The 24,872-nt window shown below is 40.5% G+C and overlaps 1 protein-coding gene across 7 annotated transcripts in view; it reads left to right on the top strand.

Moving 5' to 3' along the window:
- KCNIP1 (potassium voltage-gated channel interacting protein 1) overlaps positions 1-24,872 on the top strand; it is a 463,655-nt gene that overhangs the window by 433,719 nt on the left and 5,064 nt on the right. For all 7 annotated transcript variants that reach the window (XM_069773040.1, XM_069773044.1, XM_069773042.1 and 4 more), the window contains 6 exons: positions 7,064-7,188; positions 15,976-16,045; positions 18,756-18,826; positions 21,017-21,124; positions 22,143-22,247; positions 22,822-22,884. In XM_069773040.1, coding sequence (XP_069629141.1) covers positions 7,064-7,188; positions 15,976-16,045; positions 18,756-18,826; positions 21,017-21,124; positions 22,143-22,247; positions 22,822-22,884 — 542 coding nt within the window. The remainder of the gene's footprint in view (positions 1-7,063; positions 7,189-15,975; positions 16,046-18,755; positions 18,827-21,016; positions 21,125-22,142; positions 22,248-22,821; positions 22,885-24,872) is intronic.

Raw genomic sequence — 24,872 nt, 5'->3', positions numbered from 1 at the left:
TGCCCCAGGGATCTGGAACCACAGACCTCAAAGGACTTCACAAAAGCAGTGTTTCCTACAGCTCCTGCTTACACCAGTGGGAGGGAACGCTGAAGCCAATGTGTGAGGTCTGCATCAGTAATACAGCTCTTGCTTGACTCCTATTCCTGTAACTTTCTTCCATAATGAGCATTTATGGACTCAGGCCTTTAGTTATTTCTCTTCATGAAATTTTCAAATATTTGCAATTGGTTTCCCACAGGCAGGATCTATTTCCTGCGAGATTTGCCCAAGCAGGTATTCTGTCTGGAGATTAATTTCAAAGATGTTGTGGATAAACTAGAGTTAATTTTTTCTTCAGGTCCTTGCTCCTAAAATATAGCTAATGTTTTTTTAATAAAAATAACATGCAGTCTAATAATTCTTGCACATAATTTAATCCCCTTCTGCTATATTTGTAAAATTACCCATTTCATCTAATGCTTGTCAGTTTTAAAATTAACACTGGCACTGTATTTTACATCTTGATTTTTCTTCTTTAACAAAAAGTGAATTTATTATAAGCAACATGTTTTCAAAATCCTCCCATGAGCCATGGAACCTGGCATTACATGATTTCACCTTGCAGCCTTGGGAAGCAGGGGACAGGGTCATTCGCATCTTTATTAAATCATCATTTACACCCTCCCTTTAAACTGTGTTTTAGGCCTTGCGTTGTCCTTAGCCAGCCCTAACGATGTTATGAGACGTTGCTATTGCTTGTTTGCCAGGCACATAGGTCGGAGGGCTGGAAATGCTGTGGTATTTTAGGTGGCCACAGTGGGAAAGGTGTTTGGTGTTTCTTGTGTTTCACAAGGGAGTTTGGCCCAGTGCAACCAACCCTGTGCTTTTGTGCAAGATGTTGCTTGTGTAGAGGCAGCTGCCAGTGAGACGAAGGACAGGCAGTTTAATAAATTTGGGCTCAATGGCAGTTCAAAACCAGAGCCAAGAAAGCAGCTGGTAAATAACACACAATTGTTTCCTATTTTATAGTACACAAATACAACTGCGGCATTGTGTGTGACCAATTTAATCTGCTCTGATTATGAGGAAAGGATTGTTGGATCTGAAGAATGGTGATTAAGCATTTTTGTATGGAAATAGGTCACTAAAGCGAGTACTAGAAGATGTGCTGTCAACAGAGGATTTTAGGACTCGACTTCAGTGCTGACAGCACCATGTCGTCTGCCCTTGGCTGCTGGTGCTGGCAAGTTACTGACTGAGTCTCTACACATTTAGAAATTGGGCTTGGGCAGTGCATTAGTTCATGTAGCTGTCTTGGTTATGCATTACATTACCTGTGCATTTTTAAGATAAATTGATGATGAAGCAATGTTTTCCATTCCATAGTAGATAAATGTGCCTGTGTCCAATGGAACAGAAAGATCTGGAAAAGTGAGATATTGGAGCAGGTCATTTTCCTTCAAAATCAATAGATTTCTTGTCTTTACAATGGGTAAGGGAAGGATTGAGTCCCTCTGCCTGGTTCTGTGATGGAGAGCAGTAGTCAGCTGTGGTTGAAAATCTGGTTTCCTCCATGATGAAACAATTTTGTCCATAGGCATGTAGATGTACAAGACGGCTTTTACATGAATAGGTTTAAATTACTCCAGTTTATCACTTGGAGAAATGCAAATTCTATTCAGCAAAGTTTACAGCAGTGAAAGACAGGGCCATTTGCAGGCAGTCTAAGTATGGAAATCTTCAAATTGTAAAGATAACAAAAGGTAAAATTAGAACAAATATGAAAGGATGTATAAACCAAGCCTTGTTAATTTCCAAAGTGTATTCAGTTAAAATATTGATCTACTCTAATGAAAATTCATTCTCTGCTCTTGAGCAAGCAGCAGAGAAATGAAATACAATATCTTTCATTAGCAACAATCCATAAAATATGCATGTACATGCAACTGTGTCAGGATTATTTTTCTTTGTAAAGTGAAGCCACTATTTATTTTCTCTGATACACAAAATGTGCCTATCCTAAGGCTAAGCAAATAGAGGTGACGTTTTGTACAAAAATGCAAAATTAAGTCATTATTATAACCTGGGTCTATTTTGGAGTAAGATTACCACAGGCACTTCTGCCAGACCCAGGCTTCATAGCCTGCTATTAAAGCAGCCACAAAAATATGGCCAGAGACAAATTCTAAATCAAAAAGTGCTACTTCCCATTCCTCCAGTTTTAAACACACTGCAAGACAAACAGCTAAGCAAATGCACAAGCATGTTCTGTACCAGCTAAACAGTGCAGGCAATCTTAAGCCTAGGACAACTCACTGCAGCCATCTGGCATGGAAGGGATTTATCCAGGGATGATTTCAAAAAGTGCTGGAGCTAAAAAAAAAAAAAAAAAAAAAAAAAAAAAACCACACAGAAAAAAATTACCATTTATCAGTACCTGCAAGCAGGAGAAACCTCCTGCTTTAGTTTCTGAGTCCACCTAATTGGTAAGCACAGATAACCCAACAACAACAAATATGCTTTGAAATCCAGAATATTAAATCTGGACCTATTTGCTAAGGTTCAAGTTCTCACTAACCAGCTGTATAGTACACAGACCCTGAGGCGTGTGTCTCCATGGAGCAGGGTACCTAGGGACCTAGTTTCAGCTCGAAAGGGATGCTGTAAGCAAGAGTGGCTGGTCACACGTGTCACCTGAGCTGGGGAGGTGACCAGATGCATCCCTAGCAGTGTCTGCCGTCAGTCCCTAGGTCTGTTCATGCACTTGCAAATTGAAGGAGAAGATGATTAACTTTAAATCAGTGGCATGCGTGCTTCCCGTGCTCAAATCTCTCGGGGTGTTCAGCAAGCTGTAAACAAGGCAACACTGAGGAAGAACATGATATTAGATAAAATATCTTAACACAATGTTTACCTAACAAAACTTTAAATTTGCATGTGTGTATCTATGTATATACACTTTTGCTTGTACTCACCACCATAAAGTGAGCTTCAGTTTAATAGAATTGCCGTCCTTATAAATGCAAGGGCTCGTATTTCATACAGCAACATCCCTGAAGAGCTAGGAGGGACTGAGCCAGTGTGATAATGAAAATGTAAATAAGAGGAAATACAATATACATCATGACAAAAGGCAAGGGCAGACGAGGAAGCGACAATCTCCTTTTTTGCTGCTGAGGTTACTGTTGTTAATTTACAGGGTGTCAGAGAATGGAAGAAAAAGGTTTAAAAGATCTGACTTAAGAGAAAACACTGAAAGGAAACCAAGAATGACAAAAAAAATCTTTGTGGAGTGTGGGGACTATTGAGTTGGAAATGACTGATTTGCACAGAAGAGCAGTTTGTGTCCTTAGGTCTCCGGCTACAGGTCCCCCCCTGCTCTGAGGTCTGTGCTATGCCCACCATGGACTTCTGCCAGGGAGGGAGGAGGGATGAGCAGAGATGTTGCTGGAGGGAAATATTTGAATATGGGATGACAACTGAGAAGTTTAAATGTAAATACTGAATGAACACAAGGGAAGGAATGCTTGACCTGTGAGGCATATTAATGTGAAGTAGTTGCTCCTAAATTAGGGGTTATTTTTTAAAACAGATAGTATCATGAAACACTATGGAAAATAGCTCTTTGCTGGCAAGTGATAGACAAAATGGCTTAAGTCTTCCTTGTATTTATTTTCTGCTCTGAGGCTCCAAGAAATGCCAAGGACTGCTCTGTTGCATTGGGACATGTTCCACTGAAGTAACAATTTCTACCATTTTTGAAGTGTGTTTACTGGAAAATTGTTGGTTTGGTGTCATTTTGAGTGCCCCCTTGGCCAGATCTAAAGCTTCACAAGTTTTTTTGCTAAGTTTCAAAATACTCCCCTTGGGAAAGGAAGAGGAAGCAGATGAAAGGATTAACCCACAGGGAACCATCAGATCCTCTTCAAAGGCAGAGATTAATGCTGGTTCTGGAATAGAGAACGGAAGGAAAAAATAGAGCGTCCCTTTGAAAGGGATGAATTTTTCATAATTTCCTTTCTGCAGTTTGTTATAAGGAAAAGAGCCACATTTCTCAGCATGGGAAATAGAATCAAATCTACAACAATAATCTGGCTTATTTTTAACATAGAAATATCTGCCCTGTGGGACCAAAGCTCATGAACTGATTGCTGGAAAAACCTATTCTTGCAGGACAAGCTGAAGAAGATGAATTGCACTCTTATGAAATAATGATTCACTGAGTGAGGCCAGTATTGTCAAAAGACAATATATCATTATTATATTACAGTGTTCACCAAGTAATATTTTATTCAAGAATATTTTGAAAAAATAATTCTAAGACCGTAATTTTGGGTCTGCTCATATAAAGGAGGTCTGGATAAACCAAAGACTTACAAGTTTTGAGCTGTAATTCTTCAGATTTTGTTTAAAGCTATCATGGAGCTATAGAACAAGTTTTCCATGAGCAAGACTTTTTCTTTAATTATTTGTTTTTTAGAATATGAACACAAATTCCAATAAGTGTTTTGGAAAACTGGTTACTTAAGAAGGAGGTGGGGAAATTACATGGCAAATAAAATACCCACAAAAAAATTAGTCATATCAAAATGCTTTTGCAAAGAGTGTGACTTTTCTCAGCTGGATCTTTCCTGCCTCTGTAGAAAGCATGTGAACCTGAACCTCCACATTGTAGAAGTGTAAATAAAACCAAATATGAGAATAATGCAACAGGCTGGCTTCCCTCATTAGCCTCATCACTTGCGTGAGGTCATGAGGTTGCATAGATTCTCCCCCCCCCCCCCCCAGTCTGTTGAATTACAGAATTATAGAATGGTTTGAGTTGGAAGGGACCTCAAAGATCATCTAGTTCCAACCCCACTGCCATGGGCAGGGACACCTTCCACTAGACCAGGTTGCTCAAAGCCTCATCCAACCTGGCCTGCAACGCTTCTAGGGATGGGGCACCTACAGCTTCTCTGGGCATTATATGATAGGATGTCTCTAGGAATTATGTTATAGGATATAAAGACTAGATGGACAGTATTTTACACTTTTATTTTACATTGACTGAAGTTGTAAAGAACTTTCGAGTGACTCAACTGGAAATTACAGTGAAAAGCTGGGCATGTTTAACTGGTTACAGAGCAGGGAAAGGCTCAAAGCCTAACTTCCTTATATACTGCACAGCACAAAATGCATGGCTTCCTGTGGAAAAACCAAATGACTGTCAAGGTTCTGTGTAAACTGCTTATTGCATTGGGGGACAGCAGGGAAATGGAGGAGAGGAGCCTGGGGTTATGTGCATTATGTAAAGGGTTTAAGGTAACTTAAGGTTAACCAAAGGTAAACAAAAAGGTATTTCCTATACAATGTATGGATTAGTGATGAGTGTCTTAACCAGGCTCCCTTCTAAATGGCTTTTCTCTCCTTTTTTCAACCATTCATTCTCCTTCCCTCATTTTAAGGAATTTCTTCCCTACTTCTCCTTCTCCCCCCGCCCCCCCCCCCCCCCCGTATTCCTTCATTTTGTGGCATGTGTTCTCTTTCAAAGAAAATGGCTTTCCCCCCTTATGTCTCATTATCTGTTGTTTTTCCTGCAGCAGACATCTTTTTGCATCTCCTTTCTTCTAATAGGAGCTATAATTTCTAGACTCTTCATTTTCCCTCTCTGTAGAAGCTGTCTTCAGGCCTCTTCTGGCCACTTGTCAGTGTTCAGTAAATTTTTCTGCATCATAAATGGTTGTGATGCTCTCCTTCTGTCCCATGCTATTACAGTCTCTTACCTTTATTTCCTTGCTGTGCAAGGGACCTTGAGCACAGTATTTAGGCATGTATTTTCACTGTTCAAGCCCTGACTGTGAAGCTCCAGACACCGTGGATGAGGAGGATGGCTGAATTCACCAATATTGCAAACTGAAATACTGAAACAATGAACCAATGTTAATTAACCATTATCACTCGCTGATGTGTGTCCTCCCATAATAATGTTCATGTATATTTGTACAGAATTAACTTATGAAAATACAGCTTTAGTCTGGTCTGTTGTTTCACTGAGCCAGTCTGCTCTGAATTCATGCCTTTCCTCTATTCAGAGTGACTCCATTTCCTTGCACATTTCTCATGAAATCCTTGTCTTTCAGACGAAGTTACTATATTATACTTGACCTAAATAACCTAAACCATTTTTACAGGGTATAAATTGTACAGTTTTGATAATAAGGAGAGTGTTAGCTTTTATGCCAAGCAACTTTTGGATGTAGATAGGTTTTTCATGTCAGCTGAAACCTGCATCTGGTCCTTGAAATTTAGAGAATCTCAAACTGACATACACTAAGCATCTGTGTATATTTGGGCATTACCTACACTGCTGGGGAAATGGTCTTGACAGGTAAAAGCACGCATCAGAAAAGAGGTGAGATTACAGTAATACAGGATGTAATATGTCTCGAGTATATTTCTTCCTTGTGGGGGAACATGCTCTTGAATAAAATGCACATAAGTATTTTTCATTTCTTACCTGTTTCCCTAAAAAGTCCATGCAAACGCAGGCTGGATTCATTCCAGATTCAGCAACTGTAGACGTAACTTGAATTTCTTCTAGGATTAAAGTGACCTTTAGTGTCTATACAGCAAGCTTTTTGGTTAGCACACAGAAGAGTTTCCCTCACTGTTTACCCTCAGTATAATGTCATTGTCTAATATGCTTAAGCATGTCTGCTCTCTTACTTATATTTGCACAGCTTTCTTTAAAGCTAGTACTTTGAAAGGCCTATTCCTCCATGCTGTTTCAATATTTAGATAAGAAATATCTGATGTTGCCTTTTGGAGTAACGTATCTGCTGCCTGCCCTTCTGTTCTCGCCACCAGTTTTGGCTTTGTGAATGGGGAGCTAATTGGCAGCCCAGTAAGAAATGTGAGCTATTGCTTTACTCATATGGCTTTTATTTTGCTTTCAAGAGGTTGAAAACAGTTACACAGATCAGTTCGGTTGATGATTTCTTTTTTCTCTGTTGCTCTTGAAATCCAGTCTGTCCTATCCATCATGTTAATAGAGCAAAAGTAACAACCAAAATAAATATTTTCCTGTCTTCTCTTTCAGATAAAATTGAAGATGAATTAGAAATGACTACAGTGTGCCATAGACCCGAAGGACTGGAACAGCTTGAAGCACAAACCAATTTCACTAAAAGAGAACTTCAAGTACTTTACAGAGGGTTTAAAAATGTAAGAACAATTCTGCAGTGAACTGAGTCTAATATGTATATCCCCACCAGCCTCAACTGCTCAGCTGCATTTTGTATCATTCCCCTGCTAAACATTAGTAGTTTTGCGCTAGATCTCCCATACTGCAGCAAAATGAGCACAATCTGCCTCTCCATCTAATATTTATGACACTGTAATCTGCCTAAAACTGGGTTTGGATGAATATTCAGCACATAATATTCTCAGTAAATTTGTTGCTCAAATGTCAGTAAGCACACTGCAATTTCCTCAACTGTGCCAGTACTTCAAGATAACCTGAAAATGTTTTTATGGTTACTTATTTAATTCATGCTGTCAGTTCCTCGTGTTCAAATACATTTGTGATTAGCTACCCAGGATGTTTTTTATCCATTCTCTAGCTGGAGAAATCTCGCTCTTGTAGTAGGATGTTATTAGAGCACACTAGGACTATAAGGTCCTGCATAAGTAAGGAATAATGCTGGAGTGGCAGGAGCCAAAAAGAAATCAGAAGTAAATGGGTATCAAGACTGAGGAGAGAAGAGAGAGGCTACAGATTTAGGTGAAATCAGGAAACATGCCAGTTGGCATGACTGCATGCACAGAACAGCACCATGCTCATCTCTGTGAACCACCCCCCCTAGTAGTAGGGGGTCTGTGGCTCTGTAAGCCTCAGCTTCTAGGTCACCTGCTGCTGCCTTTTAGGGACTCATCATAATAAATAGAAATAGGGAATTTTGAGGCTACATGGAGCAGATGTTTTATGGCCCTTGAAGAATGGAATACTCATTACATGGTTGCTTGAGGGTTTTGGATTTAGTCACCCAGGTGGTTCATGCCAGCTGACGTTTTTATGATGATTAATAGATCGGTATTGAGGTGGCTCAATAAACACAGTGTGGTTTTTAAGTTGTGTTGCAGGACAGCTCCAGCATTTCAGCTACTGTCATAGTGAAAGGCTGAAATCTCTTGGAAAGAGAAAGTCAAGTCTATTGGGTAAAAACTTGCCAAAAGAAACCTGAGCTAACTTAAATACAGGCAGTGTTGAGGCAAACCTGCTGGACATTGAGAAGGGCCTTTCTTTTTGACAGATTCTTAAAATTTGATTGAATCACATCCCTAATGTATACTTGACTTCTCCAGGGAGTCTGGTGGTTTCATCCTTTATTTCACCACTCACCTAAGAGGGCCAAGGCACAGCTCAGCTTTCTGTATTTTTCTGTTTGGCGCATGTGTTGTACAGACTTTGCTGCAAGTAGGAGGTCATTTCATGTGTGAAGTTTTTTAACCACTGAAGTCTGATATTCTGCAGCCTCTTCATGTTTTGGGCAGTCGGCAAGAAATCGTATGGCTTTTGAGACAGAGCTTGACAGGTTAATGTATGGTATAATATGACATGACTGCCTGCAGTGGGAGACTAAACTCAAGAGAGTTCTTAACTGCTGTGTTTTCCTAAGATCTCTGAAATGCCTTCTGTATTACTGTGTTTGATGGGAATCCTGTGAGGGAGAGCACTTCTCCATGCTGAGAGGAGGAGCTGGCTGTGCCAGCAGCTACAATGCCAAACAGAGAGGTAGTCTTGCAGCTCACCCAGCAGATGTGACATTTACCACTTGCCCCTCCCAATTTTGCTATCCCTTTGCAGTACAAAGGCATTACCTCCCAGGGCAAGAATGACAGACAAGTGCATTTAACTTGTGACTTAAACCCTTTCCTGAGACCTCACTGAAGGTCTTGGTATTAATTGGCAGTGCTAGCAAGATCTTGTTTTCTATCAGGTTGTTAGGACAAAGCAGTCTGGTTTTCTCCAGCTGCTATGCACACAATATGCATGAAGCTTTAATATTTAAGGTTTAAATTGAAATGAAAGGGCAGCTTTAGCATTTGTAGCCCGTAAATCATGGTTTCAATGGGATAAGTAATTATGCACAGCAGGCAAACTGACTCAGCTGTTACCATATTTGCTATTGTACCGAACCGTCTGCTTTTTGGGATGATGTTACAGTGCCATCTGGAGATTCAAAATCCCTGTGGGAATACAGTCATTTTCCTCTCTCTGGCTTGTACTTACTGCTTGCTCTCAGTGATTGCACAAGTCCTGTTTAATCATGAGGCAACACCTGGATAATCACAGAGCTATTTATAGGCACTTGTAATGGACACAGAAAGAATGAGGCCCTGCTCAGCCCGGCTGCGGTCACGGGAGCTGAGGGTTCAATGTTCGTGAGCATGGATGGTGTTTGACTAAAGGCAGTTCAGTGCAGCCTGGGGTAGCCTCTGGACTAGTGCCCTGGCTGACCAGGGTCCTAATTCTCAGTACTTTTATTCCTGTTCTTTCTTCATCTCTGAAGTCTGTTTCCCCACTCCCTCCAAACCTTCCCAGTCTCTTCCCAGTGTGTCACTGGTCAGGTCTGGTGTTTCTGCACCAGACTGATGGAGGCTTCCACTAAATTCACATCCTTTGCCACTCCAGAGAAGCAGAACATGCTAACCAGGCCAGTGTCTTTGCTGCCTGGCCAAATATCCCCTCTCTGTTTGCCTTCAGCTTTCTTCTCCAGTTGCGAAAGGGTGCTGTCCTCCAACATTTCTTGATGCTAGGGCCAAAGTTCACTTTTAACTTAGAAGTTATCTCTGCCCCAAGGGTACATTCCGCCTTATGCAGAATAATCTATTTTGCACCTTGGAGTTAGCTGCTGTCAGACTGGAGCTGGATTAATGTAAGGCATTTAGTCTGATTTCTTTGGCTATGGTTCTGCAAAAGCAAGGTAACAGAGATGGCAAAACCCAGCAGAACCTCTGGTGGATCGTGCCTTGGTTTAGCTTAACAAAATAAAATGGGATACCTTCTGTCTATAAATACATCAGTAGAGAGAACCGTTTGTACTAAAAGGCAATATTGGCACAGGAACAAAATGGCCATGAATAGGCATAGGCTGGAATTAGAAGAAAGTTTCCACTCCCCAGAGGAGTAAAGTTTGGGGAACAGTTATGGAATGGGAGGGACAAGAATGAAAAACTATTTTTAAGATTAAAATTGATGACTAATGAAGTGACCAACAATGACAGAGGTTTGAGCTTAGTAGTTCAATACCACCCATTTAGACCATGTTTCTAATGATTTACATTCTTTGGAATTGAGTGCGTGGACTTAAAAGGATTAGGATTTTTATGGGATTTTTTGCTCAATTCAGGGAGGTTCTGTGCTGTTAGAGGAAATGGTTGCTAGCTGCAAGGGATGATTTTCTAATACCAAATCAAAAACCAGACAACTCAACTAAGGGTCCGTTGGAGACATTCTTACCTTGCTTTAGTGTGAATAGCAAATATGTAATGAAGTGTAGTATGAGATGTAATCATCTGTGACAAATCAGGGTTTTGGAGACTAAAGCAAGCAGTATGAGCAAGGTAGAAATGTTCTGATACTTTAATAATCCCCAAAATGTCTCCAAACTGGGGGAACATAGTAAGAGCAACAGAATACGTGGGATGGATGAATGCTTAGAGATGCAAATCTGGATTGTGGAAACTGGAGGACAATATGTTAGAGTTTGTCTGTGGTCAGCTAACTTAATACCTCTAGTTTAGCAAAAATGTGTACCCCCCCCCTGCCCTGAGTACCCCTTTTCATGTTCTGGATAAGTTAACGGAGAACAGTGTCATGGGCAGGTTATGTTTAGCCCCACTTCAATTCTGCTGCTGATCCCTGCTTGTCCGCATTGCACATCTTTGAAAGCAATCAATGAAGTTAATTTCTGATTCCAGCAGTAGAAAGAACAGCAAGTGGAACTTTTGTTTGATTTCTTTTTTTTTCTTTTTTTTTTTAAGTTGATTCAGCTCCTTTGTGTTTTAGTACTTTAAAATAAGTCTGAGAGGGTAGATTCAAATGCATGACTCATGCTGTCAGTAGTTAGCTTTTTGAAAATGAGGGGTTGTTTCCATGCTTGACAACAATACAACAAAATATTCACTGTTCTTGTTAGATATTTTGAAAGAATTCATAGGTTAAAGAAATGAGAGGTGTTTACCTGAAATCTAAGCCCCTGCCATCAAAGGAAGGCCTTATGAATGTTATGGTGAAGGACCATGCTTTTTCACGCTGCCAAGAAATTTTCCTGAATGAGTAAATCTTTGTTACCTCCAGTGAAATTTAAACTGACACTAAGCTTACCTGCTTCTTTTCACAAAGGGTATTTCTTTTGAGTCAGCTGAATTAAGTAGTACTGTAGCACTAATGAGGCCTCTTGAGCATGGTTTGACTCTTATAAAAACAAAATTGTGATCAGTTAAGTGCAAATGAATTGGTACTAGCTTATGTGTCTGAAAGCAACTCAGTTATAGAGAGCTAAACAGGTTGATCAGTGTCAACGCTGCCTCTCCCCAGCGCTCCTGCAGGTTTGATGCAAACTTTCATTTGGCTTCCAGATGGAGCATCAGAAGCAATAAGGATCATGTGGAAATTCAGAAAATTTAATCAGGCACAATGGCCAGAACTGCTACAGGAGACCTTGCCTCTGTGAGGAGGGTGCATGCAGCAGCAGCCTGTGCTTTGCAGACTTAAACTTCATTCTCAGGGTTGCTAGTGGTGGACTGGGGCCCTTAGTTAAACACAGGCTATTAATATAGTGCGGAAGAGACCCAAGGGACTCTGTAACTGTGTAAAATATAAAGAAATAATGATCAGTCCCTACATTTATAAACTATCTTTAAGCATGTGAAGTGATGGTTCTTAATGATTATAATAGTTGTATTTATCAAGATGAGAGAAAGAAATGCATCTTCACTTAGTGTGTTTGGCCAGTAGCACTATGCTGGAAAGGATGGTTAAGTGCTCTGCTAGGCTTAGTTTTAAAAAGAATGACAATTTGGTCAAATACTCTGAAGTTCTGCAAAGGCCCAGTTTGGGTCTTGGAGCAGCAGCACTGGAGTGACCAAGGAGAAAATTTATACCCAAGAATGGCTGTTGGTAGGGTACTTGGTCTGATCTATGGTTAAAAGATACCATAAATAAATATCAGATTATTTAATTAATGTACATTAAATTACAAGCTTTAGGAAACATGAACTTTGGGAGAATAGTTTTATGATAGCTGTTACCATCTATTAATTATTCTTCTTTTAATGATTTCTAGCTAATTAGAAGGGGCACAAACAGATGAAAAAGTAACCACTTTTCTTATGACAAAGAAACCAGGCAATAGCTTTTTTATTAGGAGCTTCAGAATGTTTTGAGGATACCCATCTAACCAGGAATTTTGCCATACAGAATTAGAAAGTTTTGTCTGTAAGTGAAGTCACAAGGTCTGGTCCTGCAGCCACTGGCTTTAGATAGTCCACTTGGTCTTTTTATCGCCTTGCTGTGGAACAAGCCTTGAACACTGAGGCTGGAAAAGGGATGGCCCCAGTGAGGTCAAGATCACAGTGCCAGGTTTGGGTTTTAATTGGGACACTTAAACATAACCAGTGGAAGGACAGTTGTCAGGACATGAAGACATAGAGTAAAAGATAATTTCAGGGCTTTTCAAGCAACAAATTTTTGTTTATTTAGCTCAAAACTCTTGCAAATCACTGATGGTTTTCTACCCAATAGTGGGTAGAAGACAGCAAGATTTCTTCTGTATTGGAAGAAGGAACTCAGATCTAATCAACCTGATTTCAATAGCAAACAGGTATATGATTAAGGAACTGCCTCATTGTCACCTGAAGTAGCCCTCCTTGCTCTCCTTCTGTGACTTGCACAGAATAAAGTGATTTCTCTTGTTTGTTCTATCCTTTTCTGTAGTTAGTGAATACACATCAGCAGCAGGTGATGCTGGCAGATCAGAGGCTTGAAAAAAACACCTTTTTTCCTTTATAGGCTTTTCATGGTGGAAGAATTTCTTGTCAAAGTCCTTTTTGTTCTTAAAACGTATCTAAAGAACTCATCAATAAATAAGTCGTAGACTTGAATCTTTCTCCAGCTTTTTGTGTCACCAATTCAAAAGGATCTTCTTAGACTCCCTGAATTTACTCATCTCAAATTCAACAACCTGTAATGCTACCAGATTAAGCATTTGTCTGTCTTGGATCTGCAGAGTGGGGTGTAACATGCAGTGAGTGTATGCACCTATGGAAGCTCCAAGCTGCAGGTAGTGAGTAACTATAGCAGTACTGGTGCCAGCCCTGCTTTGCAGACCTTCCTAGGGCCGTGACATGCACTCCCAAGCCCACTCTTCAATGAAGTCCAGGCTGAGCACAGAATTATACAGAGACTGGGGGGGTTTCCACCCTAACAGCATCACGTGGTGTAGCAGGCATCTTGCAGGTAGTGTAATGTGGCAGTAGTGTGTTTGGACGTAAAGGCTGTACAGCTCTGTGCTCTTTCAAACTCGTTTCTGTTTGTCCCTAAGCTTGCTTGTGCTACCACAACATCTCAGCCTGTACAGAGGTGTGGCCCTCCTAGATGTGTTAGTGCAGAAGAATGAAGTCTTAAATGAATTTCCATTACTTTAGGAGGAAAGTCCAGGAGGAAAATATGATATGCTGCCTGAAAACTACCAAGGGTTAGCCAATAGACTGGATTAGCCTTAGTGTTATTGAAAAGATCTGAAAAACAGTTTCCATCCTATTTCTCCAATAATTCCAATTAGGATTTATTAGGAAAAGAACAGAGAAACGGGGAGAGAATGCAGTTATGCTGCTGGAAGAGTTAACAGTATGCTGGCATCTTGAATGTGACGTGCAGTCCTGGGCTGCTGTCTCAAAAAGGGTGTGGTGGAAATAGAAAGGTGCAGAGAAGGGATCATCAAAGGATGCTCAATGCCTTCCATGCTTCTCAGAGTGGGATGCTTCAGCCTGGAAAAGAGATAACAAAAGGAAGATCTACAAAATCACAAGTAGCAGGTAGAAAAAGCATTGGGATCAACTATTTGCTCTGTCTCTCTACACAGGACTTCAGGGCTATCAGGCAAAGTAGTCTGAGTCAGGTTCCAAAAATTGAAAGCTGATGATTCCTTGTGCAAAGGGTTATAGATCTGTGAAACTTGTTGCTGAAGGACCTGTATTAAAATGAGACAGCAACCATAGTGTGACACAGAAAGAAGAATGCATGGAGTGAGTATACTGCCAGTAATTGAACTTTCTTGGTCCCAAATCTGGCCTTCAGCTTAATCATAAGCATCAAACCAAGATATATGCACCAGTTCCGTGAGAGATTCTGAGCTAACCTACTCAAATAATCAATCTTTAGCATGTCTACCAGGAGTGGCAGTGCTCTTGCTCCCTCTTCGCTCCATGTGACACAGCTGCCTCAACTGGGGCTGAGGAATTTAAATTGCTGTGATGGTCAAATGCCTGCAGTAGGGGACAGAGCCACAGTGTCTCTGCCAGTTGGTATTCCTGAATGTGGGAGAAAGCTGAATTTTCTGTATCTATAATTCCATGCTCTGTAAAAAAAGGATCAGTGCCATGGTTACTTTATTGTTTTGCTCTGTTTTAGTTTTCAAAATTGGTTGATAGGCAAATCTGTGAGGAAAACTGACATAATCTGGGAAATATTTTATATAATTGAAAACTTCACATAGTCAGCAGTGCTCGAGGCTCTCTATGATAAATGAATGTGTGTTATAACAGCACTGAGCTAGTGGGGGGCGTGGTAAAGCACCATAGTCAAGCTAAATTTGCTCTTGAATTTTACTTGAATTGTCCAAGTAATTTAAGTTTAAAAAAAGAGTGGCGAGTAAGGAAACAGGATTCACAAAATGGAGACGGTCCTTGTGCTGTTTTTCACCCGTCTCTTCCATTGCCTGTGGCCTTGCATCCTGCTGGGTAAGATCTGAGAGACCTCAGTTCAGATATCACTTGCAGGGTAAAGCACATGGGGGCCCAGCTCCTCCTGTCACGTCTCCCTGTTCATGGGTGCTGTCCAGACTCTGCAAACGTGCTGAGGGAGCACCTCCTACTCCAAACTACCATAATGGCTTGGATTTTGCTTGGCTGTAGCAGAGCAAGTGCAAGCCCTCCAGGCAGGGATCCCCTTTTCCCTTCCTGAATGCTGCCCCGTGGGGCTAGTTAGTTAGTAGGTCAGGTCATTCAGGGCAGAAAATCTGCCACCCTCTTCCGAAGTGTTTTGCCCTTATTCGAAGCAGCCCAAAGTGAAATGAAATTAAATGCCTTACATTCCGGTACCAGAGCTTAAAAATAAAATAACCCCACAGGTTGCCAGGTTAGAAAATTTGCATGAGCATAGTCTGGCTTCTCGGAAGTTTACAGAAGACTGAGCAGATAAACAGGTTAAAAATGATCTAATTGTTTTCAGCCTGATACTAATGCTTGTTTGTAAGGACTTAACCAGTATAGTATGTACTGTTAGCCTCCATGGAGCTGGTGTCAGGTATTTGGCTACAGACTTCTGCTGAAGATTAATGAATTCATATATGTGGAGGCATCGGACAGGGAAGTGTTAGCTGGCACTAACATTATTTGTAATTATTAGATGAAAGCTTCGTATGACAGAAAGCATGAGCTGCCTTTCTAGGTCGTCCTATAAAACAGTGATTGAATGCTGCTGAAAACACTGTTAGAAACGTTAATAATGGTGAACCAAGTCTATGAGATGCTTAAGATGAAATTGCAGTCTGAATTATTTTAATTTTTTCAGCTGCACAGCCTGTGCATCCAGAGCACTGTAAGAACAAGAATGTGATTTGTTTAATTACTCTCTTCGGGCTTGTAGAGTTTTGCAAATGAACCTTTACAGAGCTGGGGTTTTTTGCTTGATTTTTTTTTTTTTTTTCTTTTTTGGTTTTCCAACAGGAATGTCCTAGTGGGGTTGTTAATGAAGAAACATTCAAACAGATCTATGCACAGTTTTTTCCTCATGGAGGTAAGCGGAGTACTTTGCGTCTGTCAGGTTTATTGAAGCATGCCTTAACATTCATTACTGCCAGCTGGCTGCAAAACTACTTCAGATTAATCTGTGCAAGAAATGTGAATTGAGCTTAAGCTTTGCAGGATCTTAAACAGAAACACAAACATCAAGGTAATAAAATTAAGTTAGGCCCTTTGAACACTTATTTCACAGGAATATAGGCAAACCCACATTAAAGATTGCCCCCAGTTGTCAGCTCTTTATTCCCCAAGTCCAAAATAGAAACTGGGGATTGATGCTTTTTTTTTGTACTGACTTTCTGGATGGCAGAAAGCTAAATCACTTCCTCTCAGTGTGTCTTTGCTTCCTTGCTGTTGGACTTCTGTATGTATAGTATCTAGCACAGAAGAGTCCCAGACCTCATTTTGGCCTGCAAATTCATCAAAAACCTCCCTAAAATTCTTAAATCAATTTTTAGTTGATGTGTGAACTTCTAGCTACCTGAAATGATAGGTTTTTTATGTTTGTGTGACTAAGACAGGGTTATGTCATGTATTGGAATATTAAAGTATTGTATTAAACCTCTCAAATAATGTATGTTCTTGCCCTTTAAAAACATAAAGAATGTGTATGTTCTTCTAACTGGATATGTTCTGTGGGAATACTGTTCTCAAATTGAAAGAAATGAGTCATGTGTTTAAGTGGCTTTTTAGTAAAAGATTCAGTATTTGAGGTTTTCCAAATATATTCCACTCTATAGTGGCTGCAGAATATGCTCACTGTGGAATGATGACTGAAGTTTCTGCAAGAGTATATGAGTGCATGTGCATTTACTTTAAAAGCAACCAGTAAGGTGTCTTTTTTTCAGTGGTGTTTTCTGGGGGTTTTTTGTTGGTTTTTTTTTAACAAATATGCAAAAATTTAAGTATTTATAATCTTAATGTATTTCTGGATGTTTTGTGTTTTCAACCTAAGTTCCAGTAAGTCCAAGTAGCTGCACTAACTCCTTTAAGTGACCCACCCCAGGTGATTCCTTCCTTCCCATGTGTGAGAAACAATCCGGCACAGAAATTTCATCTTTTCATGGATAGTTAACTCCCCCCCCCTGCTGAAGTTGACAAAGACCTGCCTTTTCTTTTTGTGTGTGTCCCATTCCCTTGCAATGTGATTTTTCCCTTGGTTAGTGATGATGGTAGTACAACCATGCTTCATAATAAATCAGTTTAACAGCAGATGTGATTTCCTGTTTTACACTGTTTACTTTCACTTGGTTTCCAAACTGTTTGTATAACCTTAGCATCATAAATTGTGAGATTTCAGATTCCTCAGAGATTTTTTTCACTTTTATGGCTTTCTGTACAGATAAACTTTTACATCCCAGAGATAGTAAAGTAGCTCTGAGTTATAAAAACTTTGTGCAGTGTCATCCCAGGCCTGTGATATTTTTGTCACATAGGGCTCCTATCCCTGACAGGTTTTCATTTTTGCTCATCTGTCATCAAATGATACTAGTGATCTAGTATTAAGACCTCTAGTTTAATATTTTTAGTTCATTGTTTAGTTTAGCTTAATAGGAGCTTTTAGTAGGACTGTTCCATAAGTAATTCAATGGTTTTATTCTGGATCTATTCTATTTCAGAATCCTTCTCTTAAAAATGTAGTAGAGAATTTATTTTTCCTACAGTCCAGTGCATTCTATCCTTTTGGATGACAGTAACTTAAGTATTTGATTTTTCTGCACACTGTTACACTTTCCTGGATTTGAATAATGTGAAAATATTTAATCATTTTGTAGATATCAGAGTAAAGAGATTCTGGGTCATTCCACCTGACTGCCTGCATAGCACAGGGCACCAGGCTTCACCTGAATACCCATACATTGAGCATGAAGGCTTGGGCTTGACTAATGCTGTGTGCTAGAGGCAAAGAATAGAAGAGACAAAAAAAAGTGGGTGGCTGCTAGAATAGCAATGAAATTATTAAAGGAATTTAATGTCAGTTGCTTCCATCCTGAAAAGTTGGGCTCTGGTAACAGAGAGCGGTGTGAATTGCCTCCAGAGCAGAGAACAGGCCAGTAAAGGTCTTAAGGTCATACCCCTATTTGATTTTTTTTCTGCATACCATTACTGCTTTTCCCAGTTACCAGCTATCCTTCATATGGCCACAGAAACTGTTCTTCTCAATAGAAAAGATTTTCTAAAACCAGCAGTTTAAGATTCAAAAGGATGAAAATATGCCTCGGATGAGATTGCTCTTTAACAGTTGTGGGCCAAACTCAAATGATTGGAACTAGACGCTTCTGAAGTTGGACAGTCCCTGGGGATCTCTGCTGTATCTCACACAAAGCACAAACGTAGAGGAAGGAAGCACACATGCTGCGATCACTCTTTGGTGCTTTTCCTGCATTTCCCACCAGAGCTAATACTCTGTTTACCCCAGAGACTCTCTTTAATGGTTTGGGGGTTTTTTTTTGCTCCTTCTTTCAAGTACAGCCCCATATTCCAAATTGTTTCTACTGTAATAAAAGCTTTTACATTTCAAGGCTGTTTTAAGGGAGGGTGGGGGGATTATACAAGTCCATGTTAATGTTTACTGGTTCATAGAGTATCTGGCAATGCTATGTGATTGTTTTTTATACAAAAGAAAAATAAGGTTATGAATGTTGTTTAGAGCCGTTAGTGTATAATGAACCATTGTATCAGTTGGTGCCCTTTATGTTTTTCAGATGCTAGCATGTATGCACATTATCTCTTTAACGCGTTTGACACTGCACAAAATGGCTCAGTGAAGTTTGAGGTAATTGTTTTGCATCCTCCTTTGGTGTCCCTTTCTCAGTCCTGTGGTTTTAAGCTTTTCCATCCATCCTTCATTGTAAACTGGTAGGACTTGCTGGATTATGGGTTAGAGGTTTCAGTCTAAAATCAGTTGATATTTTTAAATGTGGTTCACTTTAGTTTATTCAGATGCAGTTGCATGTTTCCTTTCACTAAAGAAACGTAAAGATCATGTTAGTCAGTATCACAGGGAGAAAGTGCAGAGATTTATGTAGCAGAGAGGAGTGGTTGAGAACAGTCTCATGTGAAAAGAGCTGAGTGGCACAGATAATTTGGATGTCAAAGAAAAGCCAGTACATCTTGTACCTTCTGCAGTCATCATGCATTGCATGATTGAATTATTGTATTTGTATGTTCCTGGAATATGGTTTTGGTTTTGGTTTGTTGGGTTTTTTAAGCTTATTTGATATCTTGAACAAGCTGTGCAGGTACTTGGTACCAATGGAAACTAAATCCACCCGTTAACTAAAAGGCTTGTTGCTGTGACTACAAATAGCCATACTTCAAGCTCACACACATAGTTGTAGGAGTGCAGCAGAGGGATATGTTAAGTCATAGACTTGTGGAGGATGAAATTCATAGTTTCGAAGACAGTTTACTGTGACTGTAAAACTAGAAATCATACAGTCTTGCCTTTGCTGTCAAATGGCCAAGAACTCTGTTAATTTCCAGGTAAGACTGAGAAATTTGTTCATTTATCAAATGTAAAATGGGAATGTTACCGTATGTATTTGTGTGTGTCTGCAGTGACAGCTGCAGTGGGAGTTTTGCATATGGTAGCTACTCAGTAGTTAGAGGCTTCCAGAAACGTAAACAGACTGAGACACAGGAAATTGCTTAGATAAGTATTAAAAAAAAAAAAAAAAAAAGTGCTGAGCTTTCCTTCCTGACAAACCTGTCTCTTTAGTGGTTGTCAAACATAAGCATTTTGTCCCTTTTTTTGTATTGTTCAGCAAATTCAAATTCCTTTGAGCCTTGGGAAAAAGGAGCAAAGGTTTCTAAGAAGTGATACACTGCCTCATGTGGAGCTAATGGAGATAACATAGGAAGGACTAAGTACATTAAATGAGGTATCAGGAACTGTATAGCTTTGTTAGCTTGAAGCTCTGCCTCTACTAATAAATCCCTGTAGCAATGCTATTTACAGTGCCTGAGCCACTGTGCAGTATAAACAATAAATCAAAGTTATTGGAAGCAATAAGTTTACTGTAAACAAAAAATACGATTAAAATGCTGTGTCCCAGACTGAGTCATTAGTGGTGAGAATCGCATCTGGACAGGTCTGACAGATTTTGCTAGAGAACAAAACCTGAGGCTCCCTGTGTTAGAGGAGTTTGGGACCTCTCCATCTCTCTCAAGGCGGGCACAGAAAAAATGCTGAATTTTCTTCCTTCTTTGCTGGCACCCTAGATCTGGAGGTAAGAAAGCATTGGTTTCTATTTCTACAGTTAAGAGTCCAGCTGTTTTTAACCAGGCAGTGACAATCTGAGTGACTCATTCTTGCAGCAGACCATTTCTAGGAGAGGAATGGCAACTGGAGCATCTGGCAGTGCTCTTAAAAACCAGACGTGTATTTTGTCATGCTTACATTTGTGCAGTATTTGGAGTTAGAGCATGATAAATCTGGATGGGTAGCCAGGAAGGTGTCCTAGCTTCTGGTCATGAGCATGCTGTGCTTCTCCTGGCAAGTCTGGGGAGCCAGAGCAGCCACTGTTCTATCAACTTGAGGATCTAAGTCTGCCCATCTTGGACTGGATCTGCTCTTAATCCCATGCTGTTTTCACAACCCTCACCTCAGGACTAGGAGAGTTTAAGGCTGCAGTACCCATTAGATCTTCCTGCCCTTCAAGCCTTGCTGAGCTGCCTAACCCATATCATAAGCTTGGCTTTTACCTTGGCTGCAGTTGAGTATTTGAGGACTTTTCTGATTTTCTTTGTTACATCATACACATTTATTAGTGTGACAGTTCTCAGATCATCTTAGTGAATGCCACGTCCATTGAGTACAGTCAGAGAGGACACATTTTTGGAAAAGGGAGTCAGAAGAGATTGATAACCATATACTCTATCCTAAAAGGAGAAGTCTTTTGACTGGCATTATATAGAAAAGGATGTTATGAAAATTCAGACTTCTTTCTCTGCCTTGAACCAGGATTTCGTGATGGCATTGTCCATTTTGTTGCGGGGAACTGTTCATGAAAAGCTAAGATGGACGTTTAATCTGTACGACATAAATAAGGATGGCTATATAAACAAGGAGGTAAGGCTGTTTGACAAATGTGGTTGATTTCTGAAGAGAGCCGACTGGTTTCTGTTACAGAGCACAATTAATTTTACATGCCGCTAATTAAATGCAAATCAGACTGGACTTAAGCATTTATCTATGTCTAAGTAAAGTGTGCAGTGATCTTATACTACATGATTTTGTAGACATATTTTCCTATATTATAGTGCCTTTAATGGATTGCTTTAATCAGGAGCAAAATCCTAGTTACAGCTATGAGCAACATAACCTTCACAAAGGGGAGGATAACGGTCACAATAACTACTGAGTGACTGAGGCACAAGGGGTTTCTGGCTGTACTGGGAGGTATGGTGTGGGCTTACCTGAAACACTAAAAGCCCCCAGCACCACTCCCAAATCCTGCATTATCATCTGGTTTTATCTTCTTATCTGGTATTGCCTGTTCCCTTTGTTAGAAGCCTTGCTTTTGAGCGTGGTAATCTTGAATATTTTTCAAATACATTTTGCAAATACATTTTGGTCTATCTTGTCAAAACTGTTGTGCGTACCTGGAGGGTTTGTGGTTACTGTTACTGGTCGTGGAGTTGTGTGGCAGTTTGTGAGAGGTGTGGAGAAGGGCCAGGTTCCCAGGGAGTGTCGTGAAGGTCCCTGGCCCTGGAGGAGGCTCTGGGACAAGGTCGGTGCCGCAGTGCTCAGGACTGAGCACGCCACTTGCAGCCCAGCGCCATCCCCAGCAGCTGCCATGTCAGAGCACATGTCCTGCAATGCTGCCTGGCCAGAGAAGGGAAGTGAGCACTGCAGGAGTGTCCAACACGCCTATGGCAAAGTCATGGCACAGTCAGAAAGAAGCACTTGTTTTTTATAGATGGACTTGTATATGATGATAGATCTGTCTTCATGCACATGCGCAGGCATTCTCTGTGCTGTTTTGTAACAGGAGAGGAGGGTGAAGAAAAGGCCAGTAAAAGAAAGAAATGTGCGATCATTTCCATTAATTTCCTTTTGTGTTTGTGCTGGCATGCCGCTGCTGCAGGAAATGATGGATATCGTAAAGGCAATTTATGATATGATGGGAAAGTACACGTATCCAGTGCTCAAGGAAGATGCGCCAAGGCAGCATGTAGAAGTATTCTTCCAGGTACTTGTTTTTTATGTGTTTTTCTTAATACTTGAGCTATGCACTGATATACTTTACAGTAAAGTTAGCCCCAAGTTCAGTCCTGTGCCCCACCATATATTCCAAAATAAACCCTAGCAGCTATTCAGCCTAACACTGCAGTGTCCGCTTATTTCCTGGCTCCAAAGGTATCTCATTTGTCTCTTAGCCTGACCCTTTGCATTGGGATGTGCCACATCCAGCAAGTCTGAAGTCTCTGCATGTGTTGCAGCCCTTCTGTGTTTCTTCTCTCAACTGCCCCTAAAGAGAGACAGGAATATGGGTGCTGGTTGGTGAGGCAGCGAATAAAGAAATGATGTAATAAGGGCAGAGGTTGCTGTGTATTTCAAGGATGGAAGAGTTGGAGATGACCTCAAAAGCGCTCCAAATACCAGAGTAAACAAGTCCTTAGCAGTCAGCAAATTTAACCAATGACACTGAGTCTGTAACCTAAGCTTGTAAAGTGCCCTGGGTTTATTCAGGTTGCATCAGCTAAGATATTATACTATAACTGCAGTGTTACCTATGGAAACAATTTTTTTTTTTTATTTTGCAGAAAATGGATAAAAACAAAGATGGTGTTGTAACTTTAGATGAGTTTATTGAATCGTGTCAGGAGGTAAGGACAAAGTTATAACTGCAATGAAAGGTCTAGCTCATGCCACAGCGTTTGCTTTCTCTTTGGACAAACTCCATTTGAAACAAGGTGCTGCTCAGGATCCTGGGTTTCCTTTGCTCTGTGAAAAAAAACAGCTTCAGGATTGAGTTTCTGGTGGTACTCAGTGAAGCCTGTCACTGAATAGCGAAGTAGGGTCAGGCCGGTCACGGGAGAGGGCCTCTGCATTTCCAGTGGTAGTGGCCAGTGCTTTTATTTTCTCAAGTGAACTGCAGTACCTGATTCTGCAGACAAGCAGATAACTCTAGAGAAAGCTCATAATGCCCTTAAACTTTCTTAGTGTATGGTGTGGTTTTGGTTTGGGGTTTGTGGGGTTTTTTTTGAGGTTGTCTCTGTCGATATCATCCCCTGGATGTCATTAGCAGGTACCACGTTGCTGGAGCTGCCTAGAGCCAAAGGTCTCTCAGAATCTTGTAATTACAGCACTGACTTATAAAACTAGTTGATGTTTTCATGGTCAAACGTTAAAAGTAAATGCTGTCATCATAGCAATGATTCATCTTTTTTTTCTGTTTTGGAAATAAGCTTCCTCTTGCAAATTCCATACATTAGGTTGGCTGTAATAAATACTTGCTGGTATTTTTAGCACTGGCACAAGGACAAACATCCGCATTAACATGCAATCGGCCAAGTGTCTGTTGTCTTAGGCTGTAATTAACAGTGTGAATGTTTGCTCAGAGATATCTCTGATATGTAATCAGTACAATAATGGCCTCTGCATTTTAGAAAGTTTACATTGGTGCAAATAATTGCATACCAGCCTTACTGTGTTTTTTACTTTTCCTGGAAAAATCTTTCCTGTTCTGCAGTCAGACAGCTCTCCTGTACCTGAGCAATGGGAAGACACTTACTGTTGAGGGCTAGGCTGGCTTCCCGCTGTTTTCTGTGTTATGGCTGTCTCTGGCAACGTCCAAATTACTCCTCGGTCAGGGACTTTGGGCAGCAAAATCCTTGTTAGCGGATGCATAATACAAGACTAACTTTTTTTTAGTTACTTCATTCTTGGTCCCTCCTGATTGTTTAGCTTATTTTTGGCCTTGTCTCTAATTTGATCATTTGTGTTGTGTATTATTTCTCACATTTATAATTTGCCTTCAGTCTGGATGCATGTGTATGATTAGTGGTCTCAGTATTGAAGCAGCTTTACTCCTAACTGTGAGTTTGTTTAATGCTCTGCCCTAGTTTGGGTTTAGCTCCTTCTTTTGACATACTTGCCCTAGGAGCTGTGCAGACGGATACACTGTCATGTGTGGTTTCCTGGCAGATAGGAGCAAACCGTGTAACCCTTCCCCCCCCACCCCCCCCTTCATTATGAAAACCAAACCAAAGTGCCCTATAGTGCTTACCTCTGCCATTTCTGAGAATATGGCTCATGAGCAGTGAACTCCTAGCATTGCTTTGGAGAGGGTGATTGGTTTCCCATGCAAGGTGATACCTTGTACTAGTACCCACCAAACTGTTAGAAGTGAGGTGGATAGATGGATGCAGCCTCAAAATGAGACAGGGGAATGCAATGCAATAGACCTCTTAAGCTGCTTAACGTGGAAAATTATTTTCATGTTACAGGCAAACAGTTATTCTAACTTTTGGAATAACTGAATTCCGGGGGGGGGGGGGGGGGGGGGGTGGCAGTGGAAATCACCATGATGTTTTTTAATATTACTCTGGTTATTACCTTGAAGTACAATTTCAAGACTTCATGAGAAAAAATCCAGGATTTCCCTTGTGTGTCTCCAACTTTCTTATTTGGATCTAGGAACCTAGGAGAGGCTGAGACTGCATGTATTTTGGGTTTGAGCTGGTTGTATTTCTGGGATGAAGTGGTCTTTCAAGGCAGCTTGCCTATCAGTTCAAAACCTGCAATTTCATTTGGACTTTTGAAGCATATCAGCTAAGTGAATATTTGCATATTCAGGATCAATGAAATGCAG

Source organism: Haliaeetus albicilla, chromosome 27, assembly GCF_947461875.1.
Source record: "Haliaeetus albicilla chromosome 27, bHalAlb1.1, whole genome shotgun sequence".
Lineage (NCBI taxonomy): Eukaryota > Metazoa > Chordata > Aves > Accipitriformes > Accipitridae > Haliaeetus > Haliaeetus albicilla.
The sequence above is the reverse complement of the archived record's forward strand: the minus strand, read 5'-3'. Positions and strand labels throughout refer to the sequence as shown.